The 17159-nt window shown below is 52.2% G+C and overlaps 5 protein-coding genes across 5 annotated transcripts; 3 read left to right on the top strand and 2 right to left on the bottom strand.

The window, feature by feature from the left end:
- Nucleotides 1-1380: 1380 nt before the first annotated feature.
- On the top strand, nucleotides 1381-2635 carry ADE3_3 (tetrahydrofolate synthase; the record flags this gene model as incomplete). The annotated part of the gene is made up of 5 exons (XM_036776248.1): nucleotides 1381-1736; nucleotides 1795-1890; nucleotides 1943-2195; nucleotides 2232-2281; nucleotides 2332-2635. The coding sequence occupies 5 exons, from the start codon at nucleotides 1381-1383 to the stop codon at nucleotides 2633-2635; spliced, it is 1059 nt and encodes a 352-aa protein (XP_036632267.1).
- Nucleotides 2636-4146: 1511 nt separating this feature from the next.
- Nucleotides 4147-5262, bottom strand: PC9H_006703 (uncharacterized protein; the record flags this gene model as incomplete). The annotated part of the gene is made up of 6 exons (XM_036776247.1): nucleotides 4147-4416; nucleotides 4475-4609; nucleotides 4791-4903; nucleotides 4970-5066; nucleotides 5124-5159; nucleotides 5211-5262. Coding segments are annotated over 6 exons (703 nt in total), but the record flags the coding sequence as incomplete, so codon positions are not given.
- Nucleotides 5263-9223: 3961 nt separating this feature from the next.
- Nucleotides 9224-9800, top strand: PC9H_006702 (uncharacterized protein; the record flags this gene model as incomplete). The annotated part of the gene is made up of 3 exons (XM_036776246.1): nucleotides 9224-9249; nucleotides 9298-9319; nucleotides 9591-9800. The coding sequence occupies 3 exons, from the start codon at nucleotides 9224-9226 to the stop codon at nucleotides 9798-9800; spliced, it is 258 nt and encodes an 85-aa protein (XP_036632265.1).
- Nucleotides 9801-10625: 825 nt separating this feature from the next.
- On the bottom strand, nucleotides 10626-11082 carry PC9H_006701 (uncharacterized protein; the record flags this gene model as incomplete). The annotated part of the gene is made up of 2 exons (XM_036776245.1): nucleotides 10626-10948; nucleotides 11007-11082. 2 exons carry the CDS (start codon nucleotides 11080-11082, stop codon nucleotides 10626-10628), a joined length of 399 nt encoding a protein of 132 aa, XP_036632264.1.
- A 2149-nt stretch (nucleotides 11083-13231) lies between these two features.
- On the top strand, nucleotides 13232-14021 carry ADE3_2 (tetrahydrofolate synthase; the record flags this gene model as incomplete). The annotated part of the gene is made up of 4 exons (XM_036776244.1): nucleotides 13232-13276; nucleotides 13329-13336; nucleotides 13392-13667; nucleotides 13718-14021. 4 exons carry the CDS (start codon nucleotides 13232-13234, stop codon nucleotides 14019-14021), a joined length of 633 nt encoding a protein of 210 aa, XP_036632263.1.
- Between the last annotated feature and the right edge of the window lie 3138 nt (nucleotides 14022-17159).

The raw sequence follows: 17159 nt of genomic DNA, 5'->3' as shown, positions 1-17159 counted from the left end.
CTATGTAGTGGTGATGGTCGCCAGTTTATGCAGCATTCGCCGGCGCTGACAGTGACAGCGGGAAGTGTAGCTTTAAGTTCAAAGTCAAAACTTCAAGGGTTAGTCACATGATCTCTAGCGCCCAGTGCGTCAAAGAAGCTTTGTCTCCTCCTCGTTCCTGTAAGTTCCTGTGGCCACAGTGACGTCGATGGCATCATAGGTCGCGTCTCCTCGGCTGTCTATCCAGCAGCTCTGGCGTAACCCAGCCATCCCTCGTCTCTCTCACAACTCCACTCAACGGCCTTTGCTGCGCGTAAGGCAACCATTGACACGACCTCATATGGTCCCTCACTCCACGTTTTCACGCTAATGCAGCCATCCCTCACTCAATCCACGCTCTCCCCTCCCTCACTATCGCGTCCACTGGTCCTCCAACCCAGCCCCCTCTCGACTCCACGAGGCCTTTCAAGCACGCACGCATACATCCCCCACGAACTCTGCAAACTTCACGCGCCGTCGTCCACGGTTTTCCCTCTCAGCCCGTTGACTCAGCCAATCACCATATCCGACGCGACGTCTCTCACTCTCACTCACTCATGCACGTCTGCCCCGCCTCCCGCCGTCCATTCGGCTAGGAAAGCCTCCCACAAGGCCCTCTATAGCCTTCGAGACCACGCCAGCGATCCCTCAGTCTCCCGCCACCGGCAAACGTGGCACCACGACCCTACACAACCCCTCATTCATCCACACTCGTCTCCAATCTCGCATGACCCCGGACGCGCACTCAGCGCAACCCTGCGATCCTGTCTACCCCAGCAACCACGACCCCGGCAACTACATCTACGGATAACACCACTACGCATACCCCGCAAACACCCCGTACCCCAGAACGAACCAAATGGGGTGCACGAGCCGAAACACCGCCAACGAATGAAAACGACGCAACGCGAACCCCGACTCAGAAATGCAAAACCCCAAGCACGAAGAATCTTAGACGAAAACCCCCAAAAGGCACAAGGACGAAGAAACGCAAAACAGACCAAAAGAAAGAGAAAAGAAGCCTGAAAGCAACTAGAAACGGGCGCGCAGCTGACGAGTGCGCTGTGCGTCGTGGTGCTGTGAGATGGAGTGAGTGGGCTAGTGTGGGTTCGGGTCGGGAGTGCAAGACGCGACGAGAAGAGACGAAGGAAACGAGGCGAAGGAAACGAAGTGAAGGGTGAAGAAAACGGAGACGAACACGAACGAATGAACACCACACAAACGGATACGAACGCACGAACTCGAACGAACACAAACACAACACAGCCGAACTCGAACGAACTCAAACGCAACACAAACGAACTCAAACGAACTCGAACGCTCAACACAGCACGAAGACGCACAGCGTGAACGTGGATGCGGATGCGGGTACGAGCCTGTACGAGCGCGCCCCTGCAGCTGGGCAGGCGGACGCTGGACTGCGACAATGCGAAGAGGATGCGACAATGCGACGATGCGAAGGGGATGAAGGGGATGGGCATGAAGGGGATGGGGATACAAACGAAGGGATACGGGGGATACGAACGAAGGGATATGGGAAGGGATGTGGGGATACGAATGGAATGGAATGGAGGCAGTGGGTGGGGTGTAATGACTGAAATTTTGGTGAGATGCGTCGCTGGCAGGTCCTCTATATCAACCCCGTCCCTTCCTGACATCCACTCTCACCACGCCAACCTCTATGCCTTCTTCGCATTGACGGCGACACTCCTTTACTTGTCCCCCCTTGAGGATAAATAACGTGGGTCCCGTTTCCATATACAAATTACCGGCCAGATGCGTGGTCACTGGAACCGCATTTTCGCCCCTTTACGGTTTTATACTGTCATGCCCAACGACGGCTACCATCTTGGACGGCAACGCAATTGCAAAGTGAGTCGCGCCCATCCCGTATTTTTTGCTAAACCTCACGAATCCATTACAGATCAATACGCGATGAAGTCGGAGGCCGTATCAGGTCCATTCAAAGCACGTTCCCTCGATTCAGGCCTCAACTCGCGGTCGTGCAGGCCGGCGCTCGCCCTGATTCCTCGACGTATGTTCGTATGAAAGCGAAGGCTGCAGAGGAAGTTGGTATCTCCTTCAATCATGTGTCCGTGCCGGCGGAATCCACCATGGAAGAAATCGTCGAAATCGTCCAGAAACTCAACGCCAACGAAGCGATCAGTGGTATTTTGGTACAACTTCCCCTTGGCCAACATATCGACGCTCAGGGTGAGCGTACCGTTACGGAATCCATTAGTCCGGAGAAGGATGTTGACGGGTGCGTCACACGATCGTCGCTGCGTTGCTTGCTCATTGACGATCTCAAAGTTTTCATGCGTACAACATCGGCCACCTCTCATCCAAGGCTTCTGATCCGTTGTTCTCACCTTGCACTCCCGCGGCTGTGATAAGATTACTCGAGGAGACAGGGAAATTGTTGCCCGGCGCACATGCTGTAGTCCTCGGTCGTAGCGATATCGTCGGCAGCCCAGTTGCATCCATGCTTCGCAACAAGGACGCCACAGTGACCCAATGCCACAGCCGTACCAAAGACATTGAAGGCATCGTCAAGACCGCGGACGTTGTCGTCGCTGCAATCGGTCGGGCACGACATCAGGAGAGGAGAGGATAATGCGAAAACATGAAACGGGCCTGGAACGGGAACGACAGGGAACGATGGGGACGCAGGGAACGCGGTAAGAGGTGAACAGGAGCAGGAGCAGGCACGAGGACGAGGACGAATGGAGGGAGGGAGGGAGAGAAGGAACAGAAACGAACGCAGGGGAAATATAAAGAAAAAGAAAAGAAAAACAGAACGAAACACAATGAGACGAAGAAGACACGCACCGAGCTGGCGTTTTCGTTTTCGTTTTTGTTCTCGGTTCAGTTAGAAGGTAGGCAGCCGGTCATACGGTTAGAGTTAGATGGTGTGATCTTGCGCGCTGCGTTGACGAGGTGAGTCGGCGTGTTCGCAAAGGCACGTTTGGGGAGGGGCTTACTTTGTTGCTGTTCTAGGGAAGTACGGACCACGAGCTACAAGCTACGAGGTGTTGATGGGTCGAAGGCGGCGTCGACGATGTTGATTGCGTCGAAGGTGAGACGTACGGGTAACTGAAAGGCAGACAGGTTAGTACGAACCAAGGAGACGCGATGCAAGACCAACGAAAGGTGAACGAAATGGATAGTGAGGGTAAACGAACGTGAACAGGATGACGAACACGACAGCAGAGAAGAGGGCGACGAGTGACCAAGCGAAACGAAACGAAACGACACGAGGAATGGGAAAAGAAAAAGAAAAGAACAGCTCGGATAGGTACGTACCTTTCACTCTTATTCCCATTCCTCATCGGGTATCTCGATGCTAACGTCTTGCTCGCAGGTCTCAGCGAAACCATGGCGCTGTGGAAGGCAGTCGCGCGCGATCCGGCGGCGATTGATAGATGGGTAACATAAAATCTAAACACAAGTAACGTCAGTGTTAGGTAGGTTTGTAGGTTTTGAATATCTGAATAAATGGGTTTGGTTGGTGCTTACTTGCGTGCGTTCGTGGTTGGTTGGTTGGTTTGGTTGGTTGAGGGATTTGAGGGTTGGTTGAGGAATTCGGGGGAGCTACATAAGCGGGATCAGCTATACGGGCAGGCGGAGGGGGTGGACAAGGATAGGGTATGCACCGGTTCGTTATTTGTTTCGTGGGTGTGTGGGTATGTGCTAACGGTGATGGTGATAGTAGATTCAGCGTCAACGTGGCCGACTTCGTGGACGGCCCGCCTGTCTTTTCACTCCATCAGTCGCACGTACGGTCGATCCACGGACAGAAACTACTCACTCACTCGCACTCGCACTGGCAGTCTCACTCATTGGATCGCATGCGCTCATCGCATTCCCCGCCGTCCAGTCTGCTTGAGCCGTTTACGATTTACGGATTATGGTTCGCGGCACTCAGCACTCAGGACCCCAACCTGCATCCTGGATGTTGGACACACCCTTCTTTGCGGTCGGGTTGCGGTCGCACAGCTCACGGGACGTCCACAGTCCGCGTCCCCCGCCGCCTTGGTGAGTCTCTCGCTCTCGGGTCTACGGCTACGGGTATGGCTACGTTTACTAATCTCATCCCGTCTCAGCTCAGATTTGAGTGGGCGGTCATCAGCCCCCCACGTCGACGTGCGCGTGTCGAATGAGTCCTGGCCACAGTCGTGTAGTGTAGTGGATGAGCGACGACGCACTCGACGCCGACAGTGTTGTCCAGCGGCTCAACGTGCTGGATAACGGTGTTGGCCTTGTCATTCCGCCTCGTGAGCCGTGTGTGGTGCCGCAATCATCGACTAGGACGAATCGGCTGCGCCGCGCCAGATAAACTTGAAGCCTGCAGTATGCCACAACGTGTGGGATCCGCTCGTCGGGAACGAGGTTTCTCTAGTAGGGACGGCTGGTGAGCAAGTTATTCGATGTGTATGACGACGAGCTGACTCACATTTATGCCGCAGTCGATGTCGATGTCGATGCGTCTCTTGTCTAACGTTGCTGCTCCGTGATCGTGGATGAGCGACTGCACGACCCTCGTTGACGCCGACTGACGTATCGACGGGGCTGCGGACATTCCCCAACGCTTCAAAGGCATTACATGAGCGCCATTCCACACTACAAGCGCGATTCGAGACTTACTAGGGACCCTGCGTACGGCGACGTGGCACATAGATAGTGTGGCTTGGCGTCCATTCTCAGCGCGGTTCACATCATGTGCTCGTGCGTGTCGAGGACGTGGGTGGTGTGCTAGTTCGACAGAGCACGGTGGCAAGTGGACCAGCAAGCTGGCTCGAAGATAGTCGATGCATGCCTGCATAGTATTGAATTGGCGAGCGAGTCGACGGGCCCGACTGTTTGGTCAAACGGCAGGGGATGACTTACATCCCCAAAGATGAAGTCAGCTCGGCGGTTGGTAATGAGGCCGTCGGTAAAGATCACTTACCGGCGTGCTCATTTCTCTGACGATTCCCAACGATTTCCCTCGGTTTGTCCACATCACACGCCGTTAGCCACTGTGCCAGCATATCTACGTTAGATATCTAACGGGTTCACAGGCCAATCAGTTCGTTAGTTTGTTTGCTCAGGACAACACTTACCCCTCGTTTGTTCATCCCCAACGAAGGTGTGTTGACCTCTCGGAATCAAACCAAGAGAGATGTCTTTGTCGTGGTGGTCGTGACTACACGACGACGTGGCGCACCCTGAAGATAGCTGAAGATCTGTGTTCGCCTAGTTCTACAAGGAACGAGTGAGTCAGATTGGGTTCATTTAATCTCGGAACGAACTGACCTTGAAGCAGAGTTCATCTGAGACAATCAATTGGGGCCGCGAAGAATCAATACACCACAAACAATCTGTTCGGTCGTTGGAGGTTCAAGTCTCGAGTCGCCACGGTTAAAGGGAACCTGCATCCTCACGACAAAATCAGCTCAGCGAACAGGATTGCATTGAGGACAGCAGCCACTTACTAATGTTCGGCGTCCAATTGGGGACGATCCATCTACGCTGCTAGCCCGGGTTTGTCGGTGGTATAAACCTTGATGATCCCTCGTCCGAACCAACCAAGTAGAGATACCTGAGGTGTTGGTGGCCAGTGTAAGTAACATGTCAGTTCATGATGAATAGGCTGATACTCACCATCAGCTCGTTTTGATCATCGAATCGGTAGTCGATTCTCTAAGGATTGGTCGTTAGGTGGTAGGCACGCATCAGATTGTAAAGTACTTGCTTGAGTAGTGCTTGCCGTTCCATTCGGTTCTTTGTCAGTTCGCTGACGGCCGTTGAAAGTAAGCTGGTACTGGTAATACGCGGTAAGAACAATGGGTGCCGTTGAGACTGAATGAGCTTACCAATGATTATTGCAACAGGATATCTTTGTTGTGATGGCTGTGGATAGTAACAATGTCTAGCTAGAGTACCAGTTAGTATTCGCAACGATGTAATATACTTGGCTTACTAGGACAAAGACTGAGTTATCTTGAAGCCGTTCGTGATAGAAACAGACTGACCTCAAAGTGGGAGCATCCGTAATCATTGCACGGCTGCTGCAATTGTATTATAGTCAGTTCGGCTGCATCGAGACTGACAAACGGACACTCACCAGGCAGTAAGAGTCAACGGTCACTAATAAAGATCGTTAGCATAGTTCATAAGTAAAGAACTCGACGACGAGCCATACAAAGTCGAATAGGAGGTGATAGGGGATTGGCAAAGGCCGATGAAATGAGCAGAAAGGAAGAGCTGAAGAGGAGGAGGAGACAGGAGATGAGTACCAGAGTGGGAGATGGGTATACCTCAGCCAAAACGACGCCCATTATATAGGGAAAAGGTGCGCTATTGTCGGGAACGGTGTTTTCAAGCGTATCCGGCATCAGGACGCTTGAGAGCTTCGAGAAAAAAAGAGGAATGCTAAGACTTACGTTGTACGCTAAGCGAGCCGACTAAGCGCGCCTATTACATCACATCAAAGGACGGGGACCTGGCGATTTGAATTGGATGCAGAGAGATGAGTACGGGCGGGAGAAGAGGGTCGGGAATGGACTTGGAATAATTTCCTGGGATGTCGCAGTTGGAGGGGTGCCTGAGGGGTGTCTATGTGAGTAGTATCCATAGTATATGAGTTCCATCAGCGCACCTACTACACTGTGGCTCGACCTATAATGTAGAATAGTGAACTTGAGTAGGTTTGAGGGTGTGCAAGTTACGGAGGTATTCCAGTGACAGACCCTGGTTTCCACCTTGTGCCAAGCTTCATACATGTATAGTAAGGCGGTGAATGTGCCCGCATGTGCTCTGCTGCATTACAGCTGCCTGTATCAAAGTCTGGAGACGAAGGGTAAGCCAATGGTGGTACCAGATGAGTGTGCCATTGTACTCACTTTCAAGGAATCATAGGACCAGATTGTGGTCAAGTCTATATTGTTCAATGTCTCTCAGACGCTCGGACCTTGCTAGCTACATCTGTGGTCTGAGGATGAGCAGGAATAGTACCGACGGTTACATCCAAATTGGGGAATTTCCCGACTTGAACCAGATTTGGATGCACTTTCAAACTCCGCTCTTTGCTTCTCACCACCGTTCAACCATCCGCCGCATCGGATCTGCGCCTACTCACGCAACGACATGAAGGGTCCGAATTCTCTTGCGCTTTCTTGGATCAGACGGGTATTTTTATTGGCTGTGGATGCGCCAACGTAGAGCTGGAACTCCGGGAGAATAATGGGTGGTACGTCAGGTTCGTTTTGGGAATGGTGCCGCCGTCTTTGCTTACAATCCCCATCAAGTGTTATTTGAATGGGGCTGGGTGATCCATATACACACACTCTCCCGCTCTCTGCGCTGCAGACATATGGCACCATCGTCATCGCTCTCCCTTCGCACCGTTTTGGTTCATCCGTTCAGTCGCACTATCTGACTCTGGGTGGCTGCACTTCACAGGCATGTCGCTGGGAGCACCCCAGCCTTCCTAAAAGCGACCTCTGTTCTTCCACCACTGCAAGCCAGCAAACTACACCATGAATTTTCAAAATTGTTGTACGGGCTTCCGCCGACCTGCCCATCGTATCTGTTGTACAGGCATCGTCTACGCCCAGGCATAGTGTCGCAATTTGACCTGGCTTCCACGCAAACGTCTGCCCATCTCCTCCCTTGTTCCCTTGACTCTGAGGTTCCGTTATCGTTCCCGCTACCCCTCTGACCACCCACTACTCCACCAAACGGCCATGATCGCTTAGGAATAGCCTCAAAAATCCGAAAATTGTTGTATGAGTGTTCCGCGACCTGCTGTTCGCAATGATTTTGTGTCGACACCTGCCTCCTTCCTTGTTCCCTCGACTCCGAGGTCCCGTTATCGTTACCACTACCCCTCCCGCTACCTGCTACTCCAGCAAATGCCCAAGCACGCTCAAAAATACCCCCAGAATGTTGAAAATTGTTATATGAGCATCCCGCAACCAGCTCTTCGCAACCATTCCATGTCAACTTTGTACCGGCACCTGTGCGGCAAACAAAGGAGTTTGATTGCGAAATCCTCAGCGCCACCCTGAAGCCACCGCTCAACCAGCCCTCTAGATTACCTCAAAATGTCAAGTTTAGATCTACGAGCGCCCGGCAACTTGCCCTTACCGTCCATTTTATCCCCTCCTCACGTTGATTCACGAGCGCTGAAGCTGGTAAATATTCGTGCGTTTTGACGGTCAATTTCCTCAAAACAATTGATCTGGCGGCCTCTCAAAATCATAAGTGGCCTTTGTCCTTTGCTCTTATTACCCTCTTCCCCGCTCCTCTCTCCCTTCGCTACCAGAATACTCAAAGTATCCTCTCAATCACCAGCACCTCACTATGATCCTCGGGGCCTCTATTGTTTGAATTCAAGATTTCGCTGCTGTTTTGTTGTTGTTCGGTGTTCCATATCCCTGTTGGCTTGCCTATTCATTTGGGTGCTTCATACTTCACTTGCAGTACTGTAGTTCAATATTCTGGTGCCGTTTTATCAGTAGTCAGCCTGTGTACTCTTCCCGGCCCTTTCTATCTTCTTCGTAAACTCAAGGGATGCACCCAATGATGCCGTCAACATTCCAAGCACAATATTCTCATGCCATTTTACTGCCATTTGGAGCTCTGTATTCCTCACACCTTGCCTATTCATTCTTCCAAGTTCCTGCGCCGGCATGGATGCTCATCCAATCCCCGTTGAACTCTCACCGTAAACTACAGAAGTGCTTGAGCACCTTGTGTTTGCATACTCCTTTCGGTGCCCAACATATCACATTACGTGTCTTCCCTTATCCTTCTGTCAAAGTCATTCGCCGAACCATTGTCTCAACTCACTTCTCTACGCTACTACATTATCATATCCATCCTACTTATATATTCTGCTGCTTATTGTAGAGTACTGTATTCAGTGTATTGCACCTTCACCAATAAAAGACTTTGGGGAACTCCTATCAATACAGTGACTTACCTCCGATTACCTCAAAAATATTTTCACGGTTCTAACGTAACAGAGTATCTGATCCGAACACGCATCTGCCAAGTCAGAGCAAACAATGGATGCCAAGTGCTGACTGACTTAGCATTGTAACGGGGACTTGCTGGCAGGGAGTGGTCAGTGCACCGTGCTGGAGGGATAAATAGTGGTCGGGAGGAGGGGGAGGCGTACCAAGAATCCCCTTGATGCCTGTCTTTCTACATCGCCATGTTCTATGCCGAAACTCAACTAGGGTAAGTCACTTGCTATGTCTAGTAACCAAAACTAACTCTCTATATTAGTAAAGGGGTTACGGTCAGTAAGGTAAGTCACTGATGGCCGAAGCTAACACTCTACTGCATAAAGGGGAATGCACGGGGAACCTATGCTGCACCGAAACGCAACTGAAAGATGCTTTGGACTACGCTGTTTTTTGTTCCCACGGTATCAAATAAGGAAATTCGACGCAAAAAAGGAAAGTCGTTACCAAACAAGGAATCACTGTGGCAGCAGAATAACGCGCAGATCGAGTGATTTAGCGGTGCGTGCACATGCTATTCTGTCGAGGTGGCATACTCATGCGTTCTATTTTCAGCAACGCAAATCCCTCAACATATTCGATGTAGGTGCCGTGCGCTACCGGAAGGAGAGCCAGACCTGCAAATGCGAGACCCACTTCGACGTCGACTGCGAGCGGTGCTTCGACTGGGTCAAGATATGCATGGCAGAAATGACGGGGAACCCATTGCCAGGGAAGGTGAAGCGCTTGAAATGGCCCGTAGACGAATCCGAAATGCATCTTTGATCATATTAATGTGAGCTTCTGCAACCTTGGATTTCTCCGGTTGCTGACGTGCGACTTGGCTTCATAGCTACATACATACCTCCGATGTAAAACACTCGCCAAACGACCCCATTAATGTAGCTTTATGCGGATGTCGGTGGCGTACATTTAGACACTGTGCGCTGAACTTGTGATTCCTTTGATGATATGTCCGTGAAGGCCGAGTGCTGATACGATATCAAAGGGATCGTCTATGGGGCTACCTTGCTAAAGCAAGCCCCGCAGAAATTGCCTTTGATCAAACACATACCACTTCTCGCGCCCTTCCCACTGTTCTAACCTTCTCAACCGCTCCTGCATGTTTGCTAAAGGATCGGGATTAGACGAGCTCTCGACTTACGAGGTTGTTGGCGATGTTTTCAGTATGACTTTGGCTACTATCAGTGTCCCAGGTGCCCATGAGGTACAGTTCCAGTCGCTCCCAAGACGACAAAATGCTCGTGACGAGTTCGTCCCGACTGATACCGTAAACGATGCATTTAACTTAGGCCGTTAGCATGAAAGCTTACCGACCACCATGCGAAATGTAGCCACTAACAAGCATGGGGCTTACAAGACCCCAGTTAGGAAGCGTCAGAGCGCAAGGTTGGATATTATGACACAGCTAGGCAAGTCAGGCAGGGAAGTGTCCGTCTAGATCCAATAGATGTCATCAAGAAATATAAACAATATGACCATGGAGCGAAGATAACATAATATCAGCTGAAGATAGTCCACATCCATAGCGTATATCCAGGGTAAATCTAGGTGTGAGTCCGAAGTGTCCGATGATGCCAGGAAAGGCCGCTACAGTGTACACAAGACGCCGAATATCCCCCCAAAGACCAAGGCTGCCATGCCCAACAAAGGCACCCCAATGTCGTGGGGCGCACCGTTGGGAACGGCAGCGTAGGTCGTCGCAAATGCTTGCGAAGGGTTTGGTGCGCCGCTGATTGTTACAGTCGGCGCGTTGGAGTCAGGGGCTGCACCGCTGTCTGAAGAGACTACCGAGAATCTCTTGGACGTGGTGTGCAAGACTCCGTGCGTCGAATTGACAAAAAGGAGAAAGTAGTCGTCCCCGGGGGGTACGTCCTGGAGGAACACATTGAGAGAGTGAACCGTGTTGGGGACTGTCTCATCGATTGGGTATGTCATAAACACCAAGCGAAACTAGGAAGGGGGACTCACCGTTTCTTGCGAGGAAGTGAAGACCGTCCCCGTTCATGCGATTCATCTCAATGTCGAACGAATTGATTCCGTCCATGACTCCTTTGCTCCATGTGATTGGGTTCGCAGCACCTACGTGCCAAACGGTACCTTCCCCAGGAGACGTTACGACGAAATAGGCTACCAAGACAATGAGATGGTCACTGGGCAGTTGATCAAAGGGGCGCACCAGAGACTTGAACAGGCAGGCTGCTCAAGAGAAGGAAACAAGCAACGAGATAGGAGAATAGATTGAAGTGCATCGTCGAGCTAGCGTGGAGGTGCAGGTGTACGGTCAAGGTCTTATTATCAGTAGCGACCTATGTAGTGGTGATGGTCGCCAGTTAGGCAGCATGTGCCGGCGCTGACAGTGACAGCGGGAAGTATAGCTTTAAGTTCGAAGTCAAAACTTCAAGAACACGGAGGGTTAGTCACATGATCTCTAGCGCCCAGTGAAGCTTTCTCCTCCTCGTTCCTGTAAGTTCCTGTGGCCACAGTGACGTCGATGGCATCATAGGTCGCGTCTCCTCGGCGGCGTAACCCAGCCATCCCTCGTCTCTCACACACACATGGTCTATCCCTGCACAATCCCGTCGCCTCTCCACTCAACGGCCTTTGCTGCGCGTAAGGCAACCATCGACACGACCTCATACGGTCCCTCACTCCACGTTTTCACGCCAATGCAGCCATCTCTCACTCAATCCACGCTCTCCCCTCCCTCACTATCGCGTCCACTGGTCCTCCAACCCAGCCCCCTCTCGACTCCACAAGGCCTTTCAAGCACGCACGCATACATACATCCCCCACGAACTCTGCAAACTTCACGCGCCGTGGTCCACGGGTTTCCCTCTCAGCCTGTTGATTTCACCATATCCGACGCGACGTCTCTCACTCTCACTCACTCATGCACGTCTGCCCCGCCTCCCGCCGTCCATTCGGCTAGGAAAGCCTCCCACAAGGCCCTCTATAGCCTTCGAGACCACGCCAGCGATCCCTGAGTCTCCCGCCACCGGCAAATGTGGCACCACGACCCTACACAACCCCTCATTCATCCACGCTCGTCTCCATTCTCGCATGACCCCGAACGCGCACTCAGCACAACTCTGCGATCCTGTCTACCCCAGCAACCACGACCCCGGCAACTACATCTGCGGATAACACCACTACGCATACCCCAGAACGAACCAAATGGGGTGCACGCGCCGAAACACTGCCAACGAATGAAAACTACGCAACGCGAACCCCGACTCAGAAATGCAAAACCCCAAGCACGAAGAATTCCAGACGAAAACCCCAAAACGGCACAAGGACGAAGAAACACAAAACAGACCAGAAGGAAGAGAAAAGAAGCCTGAAAGAAACTAGAAACGGGCGCGCGGCTGACGAGTGCGCCATGCGTCGTGGTGCTGTGAGATGGAGTGAGTGGGCTAGCGTGGGTTTGGGTCGGGAGTGCGAGACACGACGAGAAGAGACGAAGGAAACGAAGCGAAGGAAACGAAGTGAAGGGTGAAGAAAATGAAGACGAACACGAACAAACGAACACCACACAAACGGATACGAACACACGAACTCGAACGAACACAAACGCAACAAACGAACACAACACGAACGAACTCGAACACACGAATGCACGAACACAAACACAGCCGAACTCGAACGAACACGAACACAACACAAACGAGCTCGAATGAACTCGAATGCTCAACACAGCACGAAGACGCACAGCGTGAACGTGAACGTGGATCCGGATGCGGGTACGAGCCTGTACGAGCGTGCCCCTGCAGCTGGGCAGGCGGACGCTGGACTGCGACGATGCGAAGGGGATGCGACAATGCGAAGGGGATGAAGGGGGATGGGCATGAAGGGGGATGGGGATACGAACGAAGGGGTACGGAGGAAAGGCACAAAGGGATATGGGAAGGGATGTGGGGATACGAATGGAATGGAATGGAGGCAGTGGGTGGGGTGTAATGACTGAAATTTTGGTGAGATGCGTCGCTGGCAGGTCCTCTATATCAACCCCGTCCCTTCCTGACATCCACTCTCACCACGCCAACCTCTACGCCTTCTTCGCATTGACGGCGACGCTCCTTTACTCGTCCCCTCTTGAGGATAAATAACGTGGGTCCTGTTTCCATATACAAATTACCGGCCAGATGTGTGGTCACTGGAACTGCATTTTCGCCCCTTTACGGTTTTATACTGTCATGCCCAACGACGGCTACCATCTTGGACGGCAACGCAATTGCAAAGTGAGTCGCGCCCATCCCGTATTTTTTGCTAAACCTCACAAATCCATTACAGATCAATACGTGATGAAGTCGGAGGCCGTATCAGGTCCATTCAAAGCACGTTCCCTCGATTCAGGCCTCAACTCGCGGTCGTGCTGGCCGGCGCTCGCCCTGATTCCTCGACGTATGTTCGTATGAAAGCGAAGGCTGCAGAGGAAGTTGGTATCTCCTTCAATCATGTGTCCGTGCCGGCGGAATCCACCGTGGAAGAAATCATCGAAATCGTCCAGAAACTCAACGCCAACGAAGCGATCAGTGGTATTTTGGTACAACTTCCCCTTGGCCAACATATCGACGCTCAGGGTGAGCGTACCGTTATGGAATCCATTAGTCCGGAGAAGGATGTTGACGGGTGCGTCACACGATCGTCGCTGCGTTGCTTGCTCATTGACGATCTCAAAGTTTTCATGCGTACAACATCGGCCACCTCTCATCCAAGGCTTCTGATCCGTTGTTCTCACCTTGCACTCCCGCGGCTGTGATAAGATTACTCGAGGAGACAGGGAAATTGTTGCCCGGCGCACATGCTGTAGTCCTCGGTCGTAGCGATATCGTCGGCAGCCCAGTTGCATCCATGCTTCGCAACAAGGACGCCACAGTGACCCAATGCCACAGCCGTACCAAAGACATTGAAGGCATCGTCAAGACCGCGGACGTTGTCGTCGCTGCAATCGGTCGGGCACGACATCAGGAGAGGAGAGGATAATGCGAAAACATGAAACGGGCCTGGAACGGGAACGACAGGGAACGATGGGGACGCAGGGAACGCGGTAAGAGGCGAACAGGAGCAGGAGCAGGCACGAGGACGAGGACGAATGGAGGGAGGGAAATATAAAGGAAAAAGAAAAGAAAAACAGAACGAAACACAATGAGACGATGAAGACACGCACCGACCTGGCGTTTTCGTTTTCGGTTCCGTTAGAAGGTAGGCATGTTCGTTAGAAGGTAGGCAGGCAGTCATACGGTTAGAGTTAGATGGTGTGATCTTGCGCGCTGCGTTGACGAGGTGAGTAGGCGTGTTCGCAAAGGCACGTTTGGGGAGGGGCTTACTTTGTTGCTGTTCTAGGGAAGTACGGACCACGAGCTACGAGCTACGAGGTGTTGATGGGTCGAAGTGTTGATGGGTCGAAGGCGGCGTCGACGATGTTGATTGCGTCGAAGGTGAGACGCGCGGGTAACTGAAAGGCAGACAGGTTAGTACGAACCAAGGAGACGTGATGCAAGACCAACGAAAGGCGAACGAAATGGATAGTGAGGGTAAACGAACGTGAACAGGACGACGAACACGACAGAGCAGAGAAGAGGGCGACGAGTGACCAAGCGAAACGAAACAAAACGACACGAGGAATGGGAAATGAAAAAGAAAAGAACAGCTCGGATAGGTACGTACCTTTCACTCTTATTCCCATTCCTCATCGGGTATCTCGACGCTAACATCTTGCTCGCAGGTCGCAGCGAAACCATGGCGCTGTGGAAGGCAGTCGCGCGCGATCCGGCGGCGATTGATAGATGGGTAACATAAAATCTAAACCCAAGTAACGTCAGTCTTAGATAGGTTTGTAGGTTTTGAATATCTGAATAAATGGGTTTGGTTGGTGCTTACGTGCGTGCGTGCGTGGTTGGTTGGTTGGTTTGGTTGGTTGAGGGATTCGGGGGAGCTAGATAAGCGGGATCAGCTATACAGGCGGGCGGAGGGGGTGGACAAGGATAAGGTATGCACCGGTTCGTTATTCGTTTCGTGGGTGTGTGGGTATGTGCTAACGGTGATGGTGATAGTAGATTCAGCGTCAACGTGGCCGACTTCGTGGACGGCCCGCCTGTCTTTACACTCCATCAGTCGCACGTACGGTCGATCCACGGACAGAAACTACTCACTCACTCGCACTCGCAGTCGCAGTCTCACTCATTGGATCGCGCGCGCTCATCACATTTCCCGCCGTCCAGTCTGCTCGAGCCGTTTACGATCTACGGATTATGGTTCGCGGCACTCAGCACTCAGGATCCCAACCTGCATCCTGGATGTTGGACACACCCTTCTTTGCGGTCGGGTTGCGGTCGCACAGCTCACGGGACGTCCACAGTCCGCGTCCCCCGCCGCCTTGGTGAGTCTCTCGCTCTCGGGTCTACGGATACGGGTATGGCTACGTTTACTGATCTCATCCCGTCTCAGCTCAGCTCAGCTCAGATTTGAGTGGGCGGTCATCAGCCCCCCACGTCGACGTGCGTGTGTCGAATGAGTCCTGGCCACAGTCGTGTAGTGTAGTGGATGAGCGACGACGCGCTCGACGCCGACAGTGTTGTCCAGCGGCTCAACGTGCTGGATAACGGTGTTGGCTTTGTCATTCCGCCTCGTGAGCCGTGTGTGGTGCCGCAATCATCGACTAGGACGAATCGGCTGTGCCGCGCTGGATAAACTTGAAGCCTGCAGTATGCCACAACGTGCGGGATCCGCTCGTCGGGAACGAGGTTTCTCTAGTAGGGACGGCTGGTGAGCAAGTTATTTGATGTGTATGACGACGAGCTGACTCACATTTATGCCGCAGTCGATGTCGATGTCGATGCGTCTCTTGTCTAACGTTGCTGCTCCGTAATCGTGGATGAGCAACTGCGCGACCCTCGTTGACGCCGACCGACGTATCGACGGGGCTGCGGACATTCCCCAACGCTTCAAAGGCATTACATGAGCACTACGAGCACGATTCAAGACTTACTAGGGACCCTGCGTACGGCGACGTGGCACATAGATAGTGTGGCTTGGCGTCCATTCTCAGCGCGGTTCACATCGTGTGCTCGTGCGTGTCAAGGATGTGGGTGGTGTGCTAGTTCGACAGAGCACGGTGGCAAGTGGACCAGCAAGCTGGCTCGAATATAGCCGGTGCATGCCTACGTAGTATTGAATTGGCGAGCGAGTCGACGGGCCCGACTGTTTGGTCAAACGGCAGGGGATGACTTACATCCCCAAAGATGAAGTCAGCTCAGCGGTTGGTAATGAGGCCGTTGGTAAAGATCACTTACCGGTGTGCTCATTTCTCTGACGATTCCCGACGATTTCCCTCGGTTTGTCCACATCACGCGCCGTTAGCCACTGTGCCAGCATATCTACGTTAGATATCTAACGGGTTCACAGGCCAATCAGTTCGTTAGTTTGTTTGCTCAGGACAACACTTACCCCTCGTTTGTTCATCCCCAACGAAGGTGTGTTGACCTCTCGGAATCGAACCAAGAGAGATATCTTTGTCGTGGTGGTCGTGACTACACGACGACGTGGCACACCCTGAAGATAGCTGAAGATCTGTGTTCGCCTAGTTCTACAAGGAACGAGTGAGTCAGATTGGGTTCATTTAATCTTGGAACGAACTGACCTTGAAGCAGAGTTCATCTGAGACAATCAATTGGGGCCGCGAAGAATCAATACACCACGAACAATCTGTTCAGTCGTTGGAGGTTCAAGTCTCGGGTCGCCACGGTTAAAGGGAACCTGCATCCTCACGACAAAATCAGCTCAGCGAACAGGATTGAATTGAGGACAGCAGCCACTTACTAACGTTCGGCGTCCAATTGGGGACGATCCGTCTACACTGCTAGCCCGGGTTCGCCGGTGGTATAAACCTTGATGATCCCTCGTCCGAACCAACCAAGTAGAGATACCTGAGGTGGTTGGTGGCCAATGTAAGTAACATGTCAGTTCATGATGAAATAGGCTGATACTCACCATTAGCTCGTTTCAATCATCAAATCGGTAGTCAATTCTCTAAGGATTGGTCGTTAGGTGGTAGGCACGCATCAGATTGTAAAGTACTTGCTTGACTTGCCGTTCCATTCAGTTCTTTGTCAGTTCGCTGAC

This window comes from Pleurotus ostreatus (assembly GCF_014466165.1).
Source record: "Pleurotus ostreatus strain PC9 chromosome Unknown scaffold_4, whole genome shotgun sequence".
NCBI lineage: Eukaryota > Fungi > Basidiomycota > Agaricomycetes > Agaricales > Pleurotaceae > Pleurotus > Pleurotus ostreatus.
Note: the sequence above shows the minus strand (reverse complement) of the source record. Positions and strands in the feature narration are given on the sequence as shown.